The sequence below is a fragment of the Chanos chanos genome, chromosome 15 (genome assembly GCF_902362185.1).
Source record: "Chanos chanos chromosome 15, fChaCha1.1, whole genome shotgun sequence".
Lineage (NCBI taxonomy): Eukaryota > Metazoa > Chordata > Actinopteri > Gonorynchiformes > Chanidae > Chanos > Chanos chanos.
In genome coordinates this window covers 4,691,193-4,707,141 of record NC_044509.1, presented here as the reverse complement: position 1 = coordinate 4,707,141, position 15,949 = coordinate 4,691,193, and the positions used below count along the sequence as shown (strand labels likewise).

Here is a 15,949-nt window from a genome sequence, read left to right as displayed (position 1 = left end):
CTGAGTAAAATGGAGTCAGTAGGGCATATGTAAGCAAATTGTGTTAGAGGATATTGATTGAGTTGAGTGGGATGGAGGAAGCTATGGTGTGTGAGTGTGTGTGTGTGACAGTGAAGGACAGAGAGGAAGTCCTCTGTAAGGCACGACACCAGGGCATTGACAAAACAAATGTTTTATTTATTCATTTATCTTTTACTGATTCATATATTAATTCTTCGTTCCTTATCATCTGGACACCATTCACATAGATGAGGCAACTTGATCTCGCATTAACTTTCATGATGAGTCAGGATTCTCGTAAAAACAAACAAACAAAAAAAGCATTCTTTTTTCCCCCTTTCTCAAGTGTTGATCAGGTTGCTGGATGACAACCCTGTGACAGGGACTTTGAGAGGTTGATACAACACAACACAGGAAAGAACAGTTCCAGTGTTAACAGCCCCAATTCATACAACACAAACGTTTCATTCAAGTCCTGTTTTACTAAGCTGATTTATGTTGAACATTGAAGAGCTAGTGTGGAAAAAATGCCTTATTTTTCTTTCTTTTTTAAACCTTCACTTTAGTCCACTTTATTTTATAAGATCTATGTTGAGTGTTTGGGAACAGGAGGGTGTCTGTGTTCAGGAGGACAGGGGTCTAAGTTCAGTTTCTTTGTGAGATTTAGGCTCCTGCTAGTCAGCATGTGCAGTGTTTTCAAGAAGACATTAAATGTAGACTACTGTCTTGTTCACTCCGGGTGATTATGTAAAACACGGGCCCTACAGAGGACGTGATACTCAGCTGTTGTAGTCTATTGTTTAAGGCTTAAGGATGGGTTACTATAGCAACGCTATAGCCATTATCGGTCTTAGGAGGAGAGAGAGATGTGTGAGCGACGCGTTTTTGAAGCAAGTACCGCAAACACTTTCCAGTATTACTGGTCCGCACAACAGGCACTAAACCGAACTGTTAGCAACGCGGAGACTTCAACACTGTTGAATTTCACAAGATTATTTAAGTACGACCCCAGTCTTCCGCAAAACTTTGGCTCTAAAGCTACATGCTGTTGTCGGGGTATCTTGAAAGCTGTTTATCACATCATTTAGGACCTAAAAGTGAATTAAAAGTAGGTGAACAATCTCCTTTTGAGGCCTAAACGATAGACGCCCAATGAACGATCACAAACCTACAGGAGGCGTTCAGTTCTTATCTGAGGTGCAGTTTGGGGCATTTTACGTGTCGACGTACGTAAAGACGAATACGTCACATCTCCTTCATTACTTGCTCCGATATCAGGCAAACAGAACCCCTTCAACTCTTTGAAGTTTTCCTGGCAAGTTTTCCTTCTCGGTGTGCTGGTTCCGGAGGACTTCAGAAAAGAAAGTAAATTAAACACCTGTCATCTCCTTTCTGGTGTTAACGACTTTATGCGTTGTGTAGGGGCGCTCCCAACGCATTGTGAATAACTGGCGAGCTACATCACTAAAACTGGTTTGACAGTCAACCAAACACGTCGACACATCAAACGGAATACATGACAGCTTCTTACACTGCATTCTAGAACTGCTGTCTCATCTTGCGCTTTGCAATAGCCAATGGTTATAGCGCATCGGCATTTGTATTATCCAATACCGTCTCTGTCGCTAGGGCAGCAGGAAATATTCCGCATGTCCAATAAATCATAATCTTGGGCAGTTGTATGACCACTTCAAATCGATGAAAGTTGTTGTCGTAAGGGGCTTATTTAGTGCAGTTCATTCTAATAAAAACTGTATCTTGGGATGCACTATTAAGCTGATTTGACCCACAGCATCTGTGGCAATCCTTGTGACAATGAAACGAGGACATTTTAAGACGTTAATATTTAAACACACGAAGACTTCTGAGGCATTTTTCTCGCTGTGGAAAATCGTTAATAGCGCAACCTTCACATACAACAGCCAAATTCGTGATCAACAGCCCGGTGTCATAAATCCGTGGAACGTACTGTACAAGAAAATCCGGTAAAATGGTTACTGTTTCATTAGAACACATTGTTTAATATGAACACATCATATGCTTAATACATTTTCTTCACCTCACGCCCCCCCCCCCCCCCACACACACACACTCACACACACACTCGCAGCTCTCAAATGCGCGCTCTCCCTGTGACGTTGAGTGACAGTCGGTACCAGTGACCAGGTGACCTCCATATGCCTTGAGATTTCAGCATTGCCGACCGCAGGGATTTTCCCACAGAGACCCGTCACTCCTTGAGCCCCGACGCGTCCCTAGACGAAATATTTCACACAAGCTTGAATGAAATGTATAAGGAAAAATAATCCATTCTTGTATTCACTCATAATTTCCCCAAAATGTTTAATCCCTAAACATAACTTTTACTCAAATTTAACCCTTTTTGCCCCCCCCCCCCCCCACAAATATAGACACATGGAACATTTTAAGTATTGTGTGTGGGAGAACATTCTAGTAGCCGGTCACATTTTGTCAGTCCACAGTTCTCTGTATCCAAAGCCTTTACCATACATTACGTGCACTGTGACGTGTGTGAGTGCAGGTGATAGGACAGGACCAGTGGTGTCGCATTGAAATCCCTCGGCTCAGCTCTGCCAGGCGTGGCTGTACGGATCAGCCTGTCAGATATCAATATGAGTGGTGTAGCTGTCTCAGGTATATTTCAGAGGCGACTCTCATTCTGTTGCACCACTGCACTTATGTTTCTGTCCTATGCTCTTTCGCTCCAGGTTCTGCCCGATGAATCTCTGAATTCTAGGTGAATGTAAGATGTAGTTTATTTGTGAGGGAGAGGATCACCATTTTAAAGAAAGCTGTTGACATATAAGAAACCCAAGCTGGTGAGGCTCTTAAAGAATCGATAAAAGCAGTAAGTATTCCGTTGACACGCTGTTATGTCTCTTTGCGGTGTCGTTTACGTAGCTCCTAGGAAAGGCGTTGTAAACTGATTCCACTGACAGAGTGAAGGAGGAGTTCAGTCCTTTGCCAAATGAAACTGCTTGTCATCCACTCCAGTCTGCAGTAGAATTTGGCTGATTGTCGACTGGACAGGGACCGACCGAATTCAGATGCTGAAAGAGAGAGAGAGAAACAGAGAGAGAGAGAGAGAAACAGAGAGGGAGAGAACGGGAGTAAGGGAATGCAGGGATCTTCCTCTCTGCTTTATATGAACTTCCTCGGAACAAACTAACAGGAGCCTTTGGAGAGCTGCCCTACTTCTGCCGGACAGCTGTTTGTGTGTATGTGTGTGTGTGTGCAAGAGAGAGAGAGAGGGAGAGAGAAAACCTGATGGTGCAGAGAGATGACCTAGCTGTGCTCAGCAGCAAGCAGCTGGTGAATGGATGGATGGATGGATGGATGGATAGATGGTTGGATGGATGGATGGATATATGGGGGTAATGAAGGGAGGATGAATAATTCAAACAGACATTAAAGGGAATGAAAAAAAGGGGGGGGTGCTGGTGACTCATGGATCTAGGGGTAAAAAAACAACAACAGGGAACTGCTTTCAGATTTAGTCACGTGACTGTCACGCCGCCGTGTCGCTGGGTCACGTGACCGTCGTGCTGCTGGGACACTGGGACTCTGTGTCATGGTGACTGTGCTGTCGTTGATATACTGAGTTGACTCTGTGTTATGGGGACTGTGCTGTCTCTGAGAGACTGTGTTGACTCTGTGTTATGGTGACTGTGCTGTCTCTAAGAGACTGAGTTGACTCTGTGTTATGGTGACTGTGCTGTCTCTAAGAGACTGAGTCGACTCTGTGTTATGGGGACTGTGCTGTCTCTGAGAGACTGTGTTGACTCTGTGTTATGGTGACTGTGCTGTCTCTGAGAGACTGAGTTGACTCTGTGTTATGGGGACTGTGCTGTCATTGATATACTGAGTTGACTCTGTGTTGTGGGGACTGTGCTGTCTCTGAGAGACTGTGTTGACTCTGTGTTGTGGGGACTGCGCTGTCTCTGAGAGACTGTGTTGACTCTGTGTTGTGGGGACTGTGCTGTCTCTGAGAGACTGAGTTGACTCTGTGTTATGGTGACTGTGCTGTCTCTGAGAGACTGTGTTGACTCTGTGTTATGGTGACTGTGCTGTCTCTAAGAGACTGAGTTGACTCTGTGTTGTGGGGACTGTGCTGTCTCTGAGAGACTGTGTTGACTCTGTGTTATGGTGACTGTGCTGTCTCTGAGAGACTGTGTTGACCATGGAAGACGATGCAGTCCAGTGACAGAAAGGTAACTTCAAATGGAACAAACAGATGGGACAATAAAGAACAGGGCTCAATTTATTATCACAGAAACAATTTATCATACATCTTTTGAAATGAACAAGTGTCCCACCCTCACTAGCTCCTGATACCCAGTGACCGACCTACATAATGCACAAACTAACTGAACCAACTTACTGAATACTTAAATGAGTGGTTGAGGAAGATAGTATCTGTGCTCAATTGCCTTCAGGGCTAAGAGACGATGTGAGTGACTTTACAGGTGAGCAGTCAAGGAGAAGAGGTTCAGACAGACACAGAGTGAGTGGTGAAAGCTGGGTGTGTGTGTGTGTGTGTGTGTGTGTGTGTGGTCTGCTCTTTGTTTGTCTCAACTCTGTCACCTCTGCTGAGGGGACATCACTTTTCTGCCATGGAACAGACTGCAGACACAGGGCATGACCGACCCTCCTATAAATAGCACCCGATTCGACCCCCCACCACCAACCTCCCCACCATACAGCACCACAGCGGAGAGAGAGAGAGAGAGAGAGAGCGAGAGAGAGAGAGAGTCTGTACATTAGAATGAAGGAGCGTCAGTCAAAAAGTGTATATGCGTGTGTGTGGTGTGTGTGTGTGTGTGTGAGTGCGTGTGTGTGTGTGTGAGTGTGTGTCTGTCTTTACTTGTTTTTTCCCCTCGTAAAACTGGTGTCAAAAACACAGTTCCCCTGGTTAAAAGGAGTTGCAGAGTTGCTTTTATCTCAACTAAAAGACACTGTTATCATTTGTAAAACTTAAAGTGTAGAAATATTTGGGGTCAGGGTTAGGGTCAGGGTTACATTTAGGGTTTGGGTCAGGTTGTTATACTCCACTTTTGTTCTAATGGAAATCAGCGGAGAGTCCTTAGCATACAAAGTGCGTGTGTGCGCGCGCATGTCTGTGTGTGTGTGTGTGTGTGTGCATGCACATGAGTACGTATTTGTCTGCAGTGTGCAGCGAGTGTGTTCATTTATGTGTATGTGCACTAAACACATACAAATTTAGATGCACTGGGTGAGATGGATTTTCTTGCAATTGGCTGAGAAAATCCCACAGACTAAAAATACTTTGCTGATAGATTTTGCCATAAAAAAAACCCCAAACGAACACAAAAATCAAACATGAGAGGGCCAGAGAGACAACAGATACCAACTAAATCCAGTTCAGTCTTTAGAATGCCACTGCTTTTGTTTTTTTCTTTTTTCTTTTTTTTTGTTCGTTTTTTTGCGGGGGGGGGGGGTTGTTTTTTTCTTCTACAGTGTAAAACAGTGTAGAATTTTGCAACTACACGTTTAATTTACATAACACTTCCACCCCCATCGTTCACTCTCTCAGTGTACCGTTAGGCTTGATTCTTGGCTTTCATGAAGGGTCTCTCCACCTGTTGTCATGGAGACGGCAACAGAGGAAAAACTCACATTTCGACTGTGTTTCGCTTCGAGAAATCAACATTGTTTGGAAAATTTCAGTGTGTGTCGAGAAAAAGCGACCAAAATAAACAAATTCAGACTAAACAAAAACAGTGCCTTTCTCTCAGTTACCTGCTCAGGTGTTGCCTTAAAGTAATCTGCTGCCATGGCAACCAAAAGGGTTGAAAGTGCATGATTGGGTAATATCAGGTTACAGATATTGAGAATGTCTTTTTTGGTAGGAATACAGCTGATGATAATAATAATAATAATAATAATAATAATACCAATAATAAAAAGGCTCAGTATTTCTAATGAAGGATTTTGTTTTTCTTCCATGTCTTCTCTCCTGTTTATCTCTGTTTATCTCTGTTCAGCTGTTTGATGTGTGTAAGTGGAAAGACTGGTGAAGGAGGACGCTTTGTGCCAGTGCTGTGTTCTCTTCCAGCAGCACAGTGCAGTTAATGCTCTACTCGCTCATGTACTGTTAAGGCTCCCTGAGGCTCTTTCTACTCTCTCTCTCTCTCCCCTTTTTTTTCTCTCTCTTTTTTTTCTCTCTCTACCTCTCTACTCTCTCTCTCCTCTCTCTCTCTCATTCAGTCTCTCTCCTCCTCTCTTCTCTCCCTCTCTCTCTACCCCCCTCTCTCCCCCTTCCCTCTGAGCTGTCATGATTCTTTGTATTATTACATAACGGACATCCTTACACCTGTTCTTCCTTTCCACTGAAAAAAAAGCGAAAGTCCCTCAAACAATCTGGCTATAGTTATACTTTGTTATACTGAACTCTTCAAAACACGTTTTACTGAAGTTACAACTGCACATCATTATCAAAAATGTCCGATATTGTTATAAGGGGGTCATTTTCCTTTAGAGTCCATACAGATCTGTGTTGAGTGAGTAGGAGGAGTCAAAGCTACATGAGAATTCTAGAATACTTGGACCAGGTCATTTTGATTGACATTCACTATAGAACTCCCTATGCGGTAAACATGAGAAAGACATATATATATATATATATATATATATATATATATATATATATAAAATATATGAAAGGGAAAGCTTTCACACATGACTACCCTTTCATGTAATGCATAATTCATGTAAACATCTTGACTTGGCAAAGTCTATTACTTATTAAAATAGAGATCTCTACTTCATGCTCCAAGCATTAGTGTCTCTGCTCTAACTTCACGTCAGCATTGTTTTCATGACTGAAGGAAATCAGGAAGGAATACAAAACTTTGCATTTCTAACAGAATCTGCTCCAGCCATGTTTAAGACAACCTTAATACAATGACCCTGAAAGAAAGAAAGAAAGAAAGAAAGAAAGAAAGAAAGAAAGAAAGAAAGAAACAAACCAAAACCCTCCCTCTAACAATGACAATGATGAAACATGCTCAAATTTCTCTCTTTTTTTTTATTGTGGAAACGTTTATTCCCCATTGCACAGATTGAGTTTTTTTTCTCTCACACAACAACAGATGAAAAAAAAAAATTCACCATCTCTCTTTGTCTCTTTGCCAAATTACAAAACATGTCAGACAACACTGCAGAATATGACACAAAACAGACTCTGATACACTGCTTTCATTAAGTGAGGGAGAGAGAGAGAGAGAAAGAGAGAGAGAGAGAAAGAGAGAGAGAGAGAGAGAGAGAGAGAGAGAGAGAGAGAGTGTCTGTAATGAAACGGCATTGATGTTGCCATGTTCTCTTTAATAGCCAGGGGAGGAGGGGAGCGTTCCTCTGTAGATCCAGAGATATCGGCGACATCAGCTCCCAGCGTCTGTGTGTGTGTGTGTCTAAGTGTATGTGTGTGTGTCAGGGTAACTGAAGTGCTGTGTGAACACAGTGGCAATGAAGGGACAAAGAGTGACAGAATGCAAAGGCTAGAGCAGAGAAAAAAAAAGAGAGGGCGAGAGAGAGAGAGAGAGAGAGAGAGAGAGAGAAGGACTGTGAGAGGAGGGCTGCAAATGAGCACAAAAAGCAGTTAGTATCTGGGCTGGCCAGCGAGAATTTTTTTTTTTTTTTTTTTTTTTATGTGTGCGTTTTCTCTCTCTGTCAGTGTGTATTATTGTAGTTCCAAGATGTTGGTCTACTGTGGATGTGTTTTCACTCTGTATTCAGCCGGGCTTGGATGATTATAGGAGAGAAAGAAGAAGATGAGAGAGGCAAACAGGGAAAGCAGAGAGACAGAACGAATCAGGGAATTTGTCCTCTCTCCCACCCATGCATGAATCTCAATACTGACTGCTGCCCTCTAGTGGTTGTATCACTGTAAAGGGCACACATCAGAATAAGACGACTCGGACATCTGCGAGTCATAGAGGTGTAGTGTTTTTGTGTTTGGGGTGGGGGTGTGTGTGTGTGTGTGTGTGTGTGTGTGTAGTCGCACGTGACTGGTTTCACTCCTGTCCGGCTGGCTTATCAGTGACGGGCTTCTTTACGCCGCTGCCTACGTTGACGGGAATGGTGATCTCTGAGCCCTGGATGGCCGGTTTGGGCAGGGGAGCCTCTACAGTAAGCACGCCCTCAGGGGAGAGGCAGGAGCTGACTTTCTCAACATCGGCACCGGGAGGCAGTCTGGAGGAGTAGGAAGAGAGAGGGAGAGAAAGAGAGAGAGAGAGAGAGAGAGAGAGAGAGAGAGAGAGAGTGTAAGAAATTACATTTTGTTAGGTATGTTGTCATGTCATTGTAGATTAACAGTTCAGTGATGCGCTATAGTATTGTCACAACTTCTGGACGGCGTGTCATACGTTTTGCAAGTACAATGTTTGTCGCAATTTTCCAACAGATGTCTTTGTTGAAAATAATTCGTCACTGAAACTACCTGCTCCGGTTAAGATAACCCCCTGTTAATGATGATTCCCGTCTTTAAATTCTATAACGTGTTTTACGTGTTGAGAATTTTCCCAAAACAGGGTCTCTCTCAGTAAGATAACTTGAGGGAAAACTCAAAACTGCCCCGTGTGCGAACAGCTGAGAAACCGAGGAGATACCGACTTGGCATCTTACTTGTACGGCTGAGACATCCTGCTTTGTGGGGATCCTGTGGGGATCTTTCTTCTTTTTTTTTTAACTGTTTGGAAGGTTATCTCCCACTGTTGTTAGTGAAGGAAATAACTGATTGCATTAATTATTTAGCACAAGTGAATATACTCGTGCTAAACCGGGTGTACTGCTCTGAACGCTACAATATGTCGTTGTCTCAACATCAAAATTTAACCAAACAAAAATTTCCACCAGTTATTACTCAAGCTGTGTCTCACACATAGGACAGCGTAAGCTGTTTTCATTAATGCATTTCAGACATTTCCCCGTGGTGGCGACAAAGCTGCTTCAAGAGAGAGAGATGGAGAGGGTGAGGGAAGAGAACGTATGCGCATGCGCGCGCCTGTTTGTGTGTTTACTTGAGTGCGTGCATGCGTGCGTGCGTGTGTGTGTGTGTGTGTGTTTCTGAATTTCATTCTGGAGTAACAGCTGTAGCTTTTCAGAAAGTATTCAATCCACTTCCTCATCTGCTAGTAGTCGTTCTTTCGAGATGTAAAGATCTTGGAGACAGATGAAAGAAGGGATTTTCTGTTTGCCCTAGGAGAAGAGAAATGCTGGAACGCAAAAGTCTGGCAAACGCAGCAGTCTGACGACTTAATAACAGTGCTCCTCAGAAACAGCCTACATTTGAAATAGTGAAATGAACTGAAACCAATAAAAAGTGCATTTTAAGCCCATATTTAGATATCTAGATTTCACTATAGCGGTGGTATAATCGACAGGTCAAGTTTGCAAACTGGCTGAGTCATTTGAAAGCTCAAAACATACTCACATTTATTAAAATTACCGTGTGCACAGGCAAGCCTGGTTCTATTTTAAACAGACATTCAGTTCACTCTAGAGAGGAGTCAGTGTGCAACACTGCTTAACAAGTTGCATGTCCCCTGGCATTCACTGAATAAACAAACTCCCTGCTACCCAAGGTATCCATGGAAACGCCTCAGTGTTTTTATTGTCACACAGAGTGTTCACTACCTGGTCCTAATTGTGGAGAGTGAAAAGGGAGAAGGAGCAAGGCTGCGATTTCACAGGGTAAATGTTGAGATCAGTGAAATCTCGTGGTTCCGTTAAACTATTTACTATTTGTCAGCGTCTCCTTCTGCAAGGTGATAAAGCATTTCTGAGAAGGATTTGATTTTAGCCATAGTCGCCTTACTTGTGATGTGACGAGTGTGTGGTCGTGTGGTGTGCGGTTGCGGTACTCACGTGTATTTACGAGTGAAGCATCGGGAAACGTAACCGTGTTCATCTCTTCTCTCCTCGTGCTTTCCTAAGGGAAACAGACCACAGACACACACAGATAAGCCTAAGACACAGGTTCACTCATCCGTTTTAAATGACACAAGTCTTTAGCTCCTGAGAGACAACCTTCTCTGGTGACACTTCAGTGCACGGGTGTCACAACCTGCACCGCCATTTTGGACTTTTGGTTTGACATGTCTTTGTGCTCCTGTTCTCTGTCTGTCTCCGCCCCTCACCTGTACCTGTTTGTCTAATTATTACCTTGTTAATTTTACCCAATCCTGTTTTGCCCTGTTTAGTTCTCCCTTGTATTTAAGTCCTAGTGTTTGCCTTGTCTTTGCCTATCGTTGTTTGTGTATTTTGCGCACTGTCATACTGCACCTTTTGTTATTGGTTTTTTGTTATTAGTTTGCACATGTATTTTGATCTCATTTTAAGTAAAGCCTTCCTTTTTTCACCGTCATCATCGTGTCTTTGCACTTGGGTCCTGCACCACACCACCAGCGTGACAACGGGAAGTTCAGCTCACACCTGTGAGTCTTTAACTCCCATTGGATTTTGTTCCTGTCAATTACTACATGTGTGTGATTGACTGAGAGACCTGTAGAAACCTATTTTATAGGTTGAAGTCAGCTTCTAATTTTCTGCCTAAATGAAAAACCAACAGGAATACGGCCCTTGAGAACCAGACCACGCATAACCCCTACAGGCACAGATAGTCCTTAGTTCTTAAAAGATCCTTGTTCATGATTAACACAAACACACACACAAAACCAATAGAAAATACCAAGCTTTAGACGTCAAAATGCTCGACACGCTGATGACAACCTGCTTTCAGATGTCTGTGTACCTGAACAAGGACATTTTATAACTTCATATCTGCTTTTTTTTTTTTTTTTTTTTATAAGCCAAAGAGAGAAATATCAAATGAATACACTTTTCACACCCTCGTGTGAGCGAACGTCAAAATGGGAGATTTGTTTTCGGAAATATACACACCCCTCTGTCAACACCACCTTGATGTGGGCGCTTGAGACCTCGGACAGTGTTGTGAGCCCTGGCACGGACAGCTGGCAGCCTGGCATTTCTTCCCACTCATGTCTCATGTCATATCAAGGGGACATGTCATCTAACAGTACATGTACCACAACATGCATGTGTTATCACTCTATATCTCTCTGGGTCGACCCAAGCACCCCCCCCCCCCCCCCACCACCCAACCCTCTGCTCCTTGGCAACGCAACCATTTGTTTTGACAACAGTTTAAATGATGAGGTGAGACTGTTGCCCTCTCTGTGACCCTCCCCAACGGGCCGTAAACCTGTTATCGAACCTGTACATAAAAGGCTTTGTGCAGGGGTCTAGCATTGCGTTCCCCCTCTGCCAGCACCATGATAAGACTCCTGTTCTCATTCTGCAGTACTGCGAATAGACAGACAGACCAGAGAGCTTAGATACTGACTGTTTCATTGCTAATTCAGTGCTTATGATGCATGAAACTTAGTGTTTGCTACTTTTGTCTCTGTGTGTATGTTTCTATGGCCTTCTTCCCGACAGTAAAAACTAAAGTGTGAAACTAAATTCCGCGTCGGTGAAAACACTGTCTGTTGGGTTCATAAAATTCCTCTGTAATAAACCCATCAGCTGTGGGAGATTTCGGCCTGGCTTAAGTCACGTCTCAGGAATCTGTGAGCGCTGTCCGTATGTCATGACTCCGCCTCTCATCCACCCATCCCAGCATCCTCTGGGACAACATGTTCCTTGCGTCAAAACATGCTGTTCCAATCTTCTCTTCAACACATAATCTACAATCTATAATCTATAATCTGATCTATCTATGTATCTACAGCAGTGGTCATAACTTCCTCTTTAAATTCCTCCCTAATGTTAAAGAACCGTAGGACACACTGACATAGTGTTTTGTACAAATGTCTATTATTATTTTCTCTCGAGTGGAATCTATAGTTTTAATATCTATACTGTTTATGCTGGTTATTTGGTCCTTTGATTTTTTTTTTGTGAAGCTGACACACAAATCTCTTCCAGACTTTCTGACAGCTCTTCAGTAGACTACACCTGTCTGAACTGATCTAAATTTAAATCTGTGTTTCAACGTTTGTTTGTTTTTTTTTTACTTTCTTTGCTGCAAGAGGACATTGTCTCCCATCTCTTCCATAGCTTGGCCTTGACAGTGCTTTTCACACCACAACTCAATCAGTCACTGACACTCACAGAGTCCCACAACATGGGGACGGGGAGGCGGCCGTTACATAACACTCAGAAATCACTGTTGTTGTTTTTTTAATGTAAACTGCTCAGTCACTGAAGTTATTACCTATCAGTTATCAGTTATATATATATATGTATTTTTTGACATTATGATGTCATTCAGTGCTCTTTGACTGTATCAGCAAAACAGTCACCATCTTCTGATTTTGTCTTTGTTATATCTCTTGGTTTGTTAAGAGACCTAAAGCAGACCATCAGTTAGAATTCAAACAATGTAACTTTGTGTATCATCCAACAGCCTCCTAATGGTTGCTTTGTTTGGACGTACCAGATCTGTTGGGATATGCCTAGGACAGTTTTTCATAAATGGTCTTACACTTGAGCGTTATCTGGGAGAACATCAGCACTATTGTTTTGAGAAGTAACTTTAATTTCCCGTCCTACAGCGCAACAGAGTGCTTGCTCACCAAGTTAAAGAAAACAGGTTCATACATTTCTAAAGGCAACCAACACAGTCTCTCTCTCTCTCTCTCTCTCTCTCTCTCCGTTTCACTCTCTCGGACTCTCTCTCCCTCTCTCTCTCTCTCTCTCCCTCTCTCTCCCTCTCCGTTTCACTCTCTCTCACTCTCTCCCTCTCTCTCTCTCTCTCTCTCTCTCTCCGTTTCACTCACCGGTGATTTCCACCACGCCATCCTTGGTCTTCACTGTCAGCTCCTCGGGGGCAAAGTGATTGACGTCTAGGCTAACCTTCCAGGTGTCCTGGGTCTGTTTGATTTCGGACATCCCGGTGCTGAGCTGGCGGGACAGGGCGCGGGCGTAGGGTGAAGCCATCATGGGAGACTGCGCCACGGGGGCCTGCACCACCTCGGCGCCGGGGACGGCTTGGCGGATGTAGCCGGGCCAGTGGGTGCTGGGGAACGCGAAGTGCTCCTCGGGGAAAGCGGGCATCCCGAAAGCCTGGTCGAAAAGCCGGCTCCCCTGGTACCAGTCTCGGAAGGGGTCCCAGCTCGGCGTGCGCAGGAAAGTGAAGGGAATGCGCCTCTCGGCCATGTTCACGGAGAAAAGATCGAAGTCTGGCTGTCGTCGAAGAAAAAAAAAGAGGATATGGGGGAATGAAGACACCCCGGTGTTGTGTGGAAAACTTTTCCGGAAAGGTACCGTCTCCTTTCCAGCTCCGGGCTTTTATAAAGAACTCTCTCTGAGCCACGCCCCCACACCCCCACCCCCCCCGACCCTCACAGGATCTCTATCTGTTTCCCTCCCGACCCCCCCCCCCTTCCTCCCCCAGATATTTATAGAAGTGACTAGAATGTCTATTCATGGTGGACGGAGCAGGAGAATGGAATCCAAAGTGCAGGCCTGTCCCGTTACAGCTGCCAGGCCAAACTCTGTTTAACCCACCTTCTCTCCTGGTGATTGTAACGCCTCTCCCTCCCTCCACACACACACACACACACACACACACACACACACCCTCGAACCCCCACCCCCTGAGCTTGACAGAGGCATGGAGGAATCTGAGAAGCTGTTGTAATGTAGACAGGCTTGATCAGCAGAACTGGAGTCTCAATACATGTTTGGGATAAAGAAATGTACAGTATGTTACCAGACATACATGTGCTATAGGATTATATATGGTACTGGAATGGTCCAAACCCAGACACTCCCATGGATACGGAAATCAAAACAGACACTCCCCTGCTCTCTGCACATTCACACACACACACACACACACATACACACACATGCATACTGACTTATGCTTCAACCTGTAGATATGCGCTCATACACATGTATACACACATGTGCTCTGAGACACCGGTGCGTTATTACCAGTGTATACATGCACAAAGGTAAACATATATGCTCTTGCAGGCATAGGCAGAAGAACTGTGACCATTTTTAGTGCACTACCAAATATGTGCACCCAAAGACACACTCGAACACACTCAAGAAACACTCAAGAATGTTGAGACAATGTTAAAAACCACCAAAGGACACACCCACAAGCTCTCTCTTTCTCTCTCCCTCACCATCCCTCTTTCTCTCCCTCTTTCCCTCTCCCAGACACACACACACACACACACACACACACACACACACAGTTCCTGAGCACCATAAATCTTTTCAGAAGTCTGTTCTAATGAATATAACGTTGCAGAAACGGGTGCCAGACGGTGAAAAGCAACACAGCAGAGGCTCTTTGTTCCTCTTATTCCCCGTCTGTCATACTGTAAACATAACCACAAAACCACACACAGCCCATCTCATACACAGATCATCTCTGCTTCGGTTACGCGTCCACTCTCTCACCGCTGGCTCCGCGAGGTATGCAGGCCACATTCATCATCTCAGACGACAGGTTTATATACAACGGCATTCTACAGAAGTCTGGCAGTCAAAACGATATTTAGATCAATTTGACCTGATCATATTTCAATATTTCAGTTATTTGATTTACCACAGTTAGTTTTAACAGTAGTGTTTGGAGTGTTGAATCAGTTTATCATTCTGGTCATACACACCCACGTTTTTAAGTAGCCGAAATATATGTGTGTGTATGTGTGTGTGTGCGTGTGTGTGTGTGTATGTGTATGTATATACATGTGTGAAAACATTCTAACTTGGTCTTTCATAATGAAATAAACCCTCATTTCATTTTCGCTGTGTTGGCACATTCTGCACCTGTATGTGTGTGCGTGCGTGTGTGTGTGTGTTTGTCACACAGCCTGTGCAACCTCTCGGGAGCCAACACTCTACCCAGGCACATGTCAGTGTTACACACGTGTGTGTGTGTGTGTGACACAGCCTGTCTGTCCCTCTATCCCAGTCCATATCAATTTTTCATGTGAGTGTGTGTGTGTGTGTGTCCTGACTGGTCAGACAGGCTAGAGGCTGATTCAACATTTTAGGCAGAGATGACAATTCCTCTATACACCAGCTGGAGAAATGAACACACACACACACACACACACAACAGGTGTGAAAACAGTAGACACACCATACATACTGAATGTTATGTGTATTTAACACACTGGTTACTGTGCTGTATATATTTCAGTATACAGCTCACTCCCCAAACAATAGTGAAATCAAATCATTGGGCATTTGAGCACCCTTTATGAGTTTACTTATTCATGTTTCTTCCTTTTTTTTAATTTACTCTTTTATTTTTAATTCTTTCCTGTGTTCCATCTCTTCAGCACGGCTGTTATAATATAATAGAAAATTAATGACCATATCGTCAGGGCGTTGGAAACAGCCTGTTGGCCGGCTGATCTGTATTGACTTATGGTCAGTTATGTAATTCATAGCAGTGTTGTTTTGTTGTTGTTGTTGTTGTTGTTGCCCTGCACAGGTTTGGAGTCAACCTTTGCTTTGCACAGAGGCCTCACTGGAAAATAGTTAACACTATAAGGCTTTCAGCAGTCATTTATCACTGCAATTTTGAAAACTGCAGCATATTCAAATCAGTTATTAAATGGTTAACAATCTTTTGTGTTAGTAAACAGTGTGTAGACCATGAAGTCTCTGGTTTGCTTGAGAATGTTCCTGAATGACTGGGGTTATTTAAAAGTGTGTGGAAGACAGCGGTCTTGAAATAGAACTGGGATACCTTCAAATATCAGAGCTTGGCAACCACAAGAACATTCTGGAGACACTCTTTCAAAATTCACTTCTGAAGAAAACAAACACCGATATCTCGAAGGTATTATAGCACCCCCTATAGGTTAAGGCAAAAACTACACACATTGTGAACTTAAATAGCTACAAACAT

The 15,949-nt window shown here is 43.6% G+C and overlaps 1 protein-coding gene across 1 annotated transcript; it reads right to left on the bottom strand.

Annotated features, from left to right (window-relative positions):
• Positions 1–8,035: 8,035 nt before the first annotated feature.
• hspb1 (heat shock protein, alpha-crystallin-related, 1) lies at positions 8,036–13,235 on the bottom strand. The gene is made up of 3 exons (XM_030792801.1): positions 12,843–13,235; positions 9,907–9,970; positions 8,036–8,232 (listed from the first exon to the last, which is right to left on the bottom strand). Exons 1-3 carry the CDS (start codon positions 13,219–13,221, stop codon positions 8,055–8,057), a joined length of 621 nt encoding a protein of 206 aa, XP_030648661.1. The 5' UTR covers positions 13,222–13,235; the 3' UTR covers positions 8,036–8,054.
• Positions 13,236–15,949: the final 2,714 nt, after the last annotated feature.

Bases quoted from the DNA above. Each gene is read 5' to 3' on its own strand.
- hspb1 (XM_030792801.1), bottom strand. From the start codon at position 13,221: ATGGCCGAGAGGCGCATTCCCTTCACTTTCCTGCGCACGCCGAGCTGG. The intron at 9,971-12,842 runs GTGAGTGAAACG...TGTTTCCCTTAG, and splicing joins TGGCGTGGTGGAAATCACCG to GAAAGCACGAGGAGAGAAGA. The intron at 8,233-9,906 runs GTGAGTACCGCA...CTACTCCTCCAG, and splicing joins TGCTTCACTCGTAAATACAC to ACTGCCTCCCGGTGCCGATG.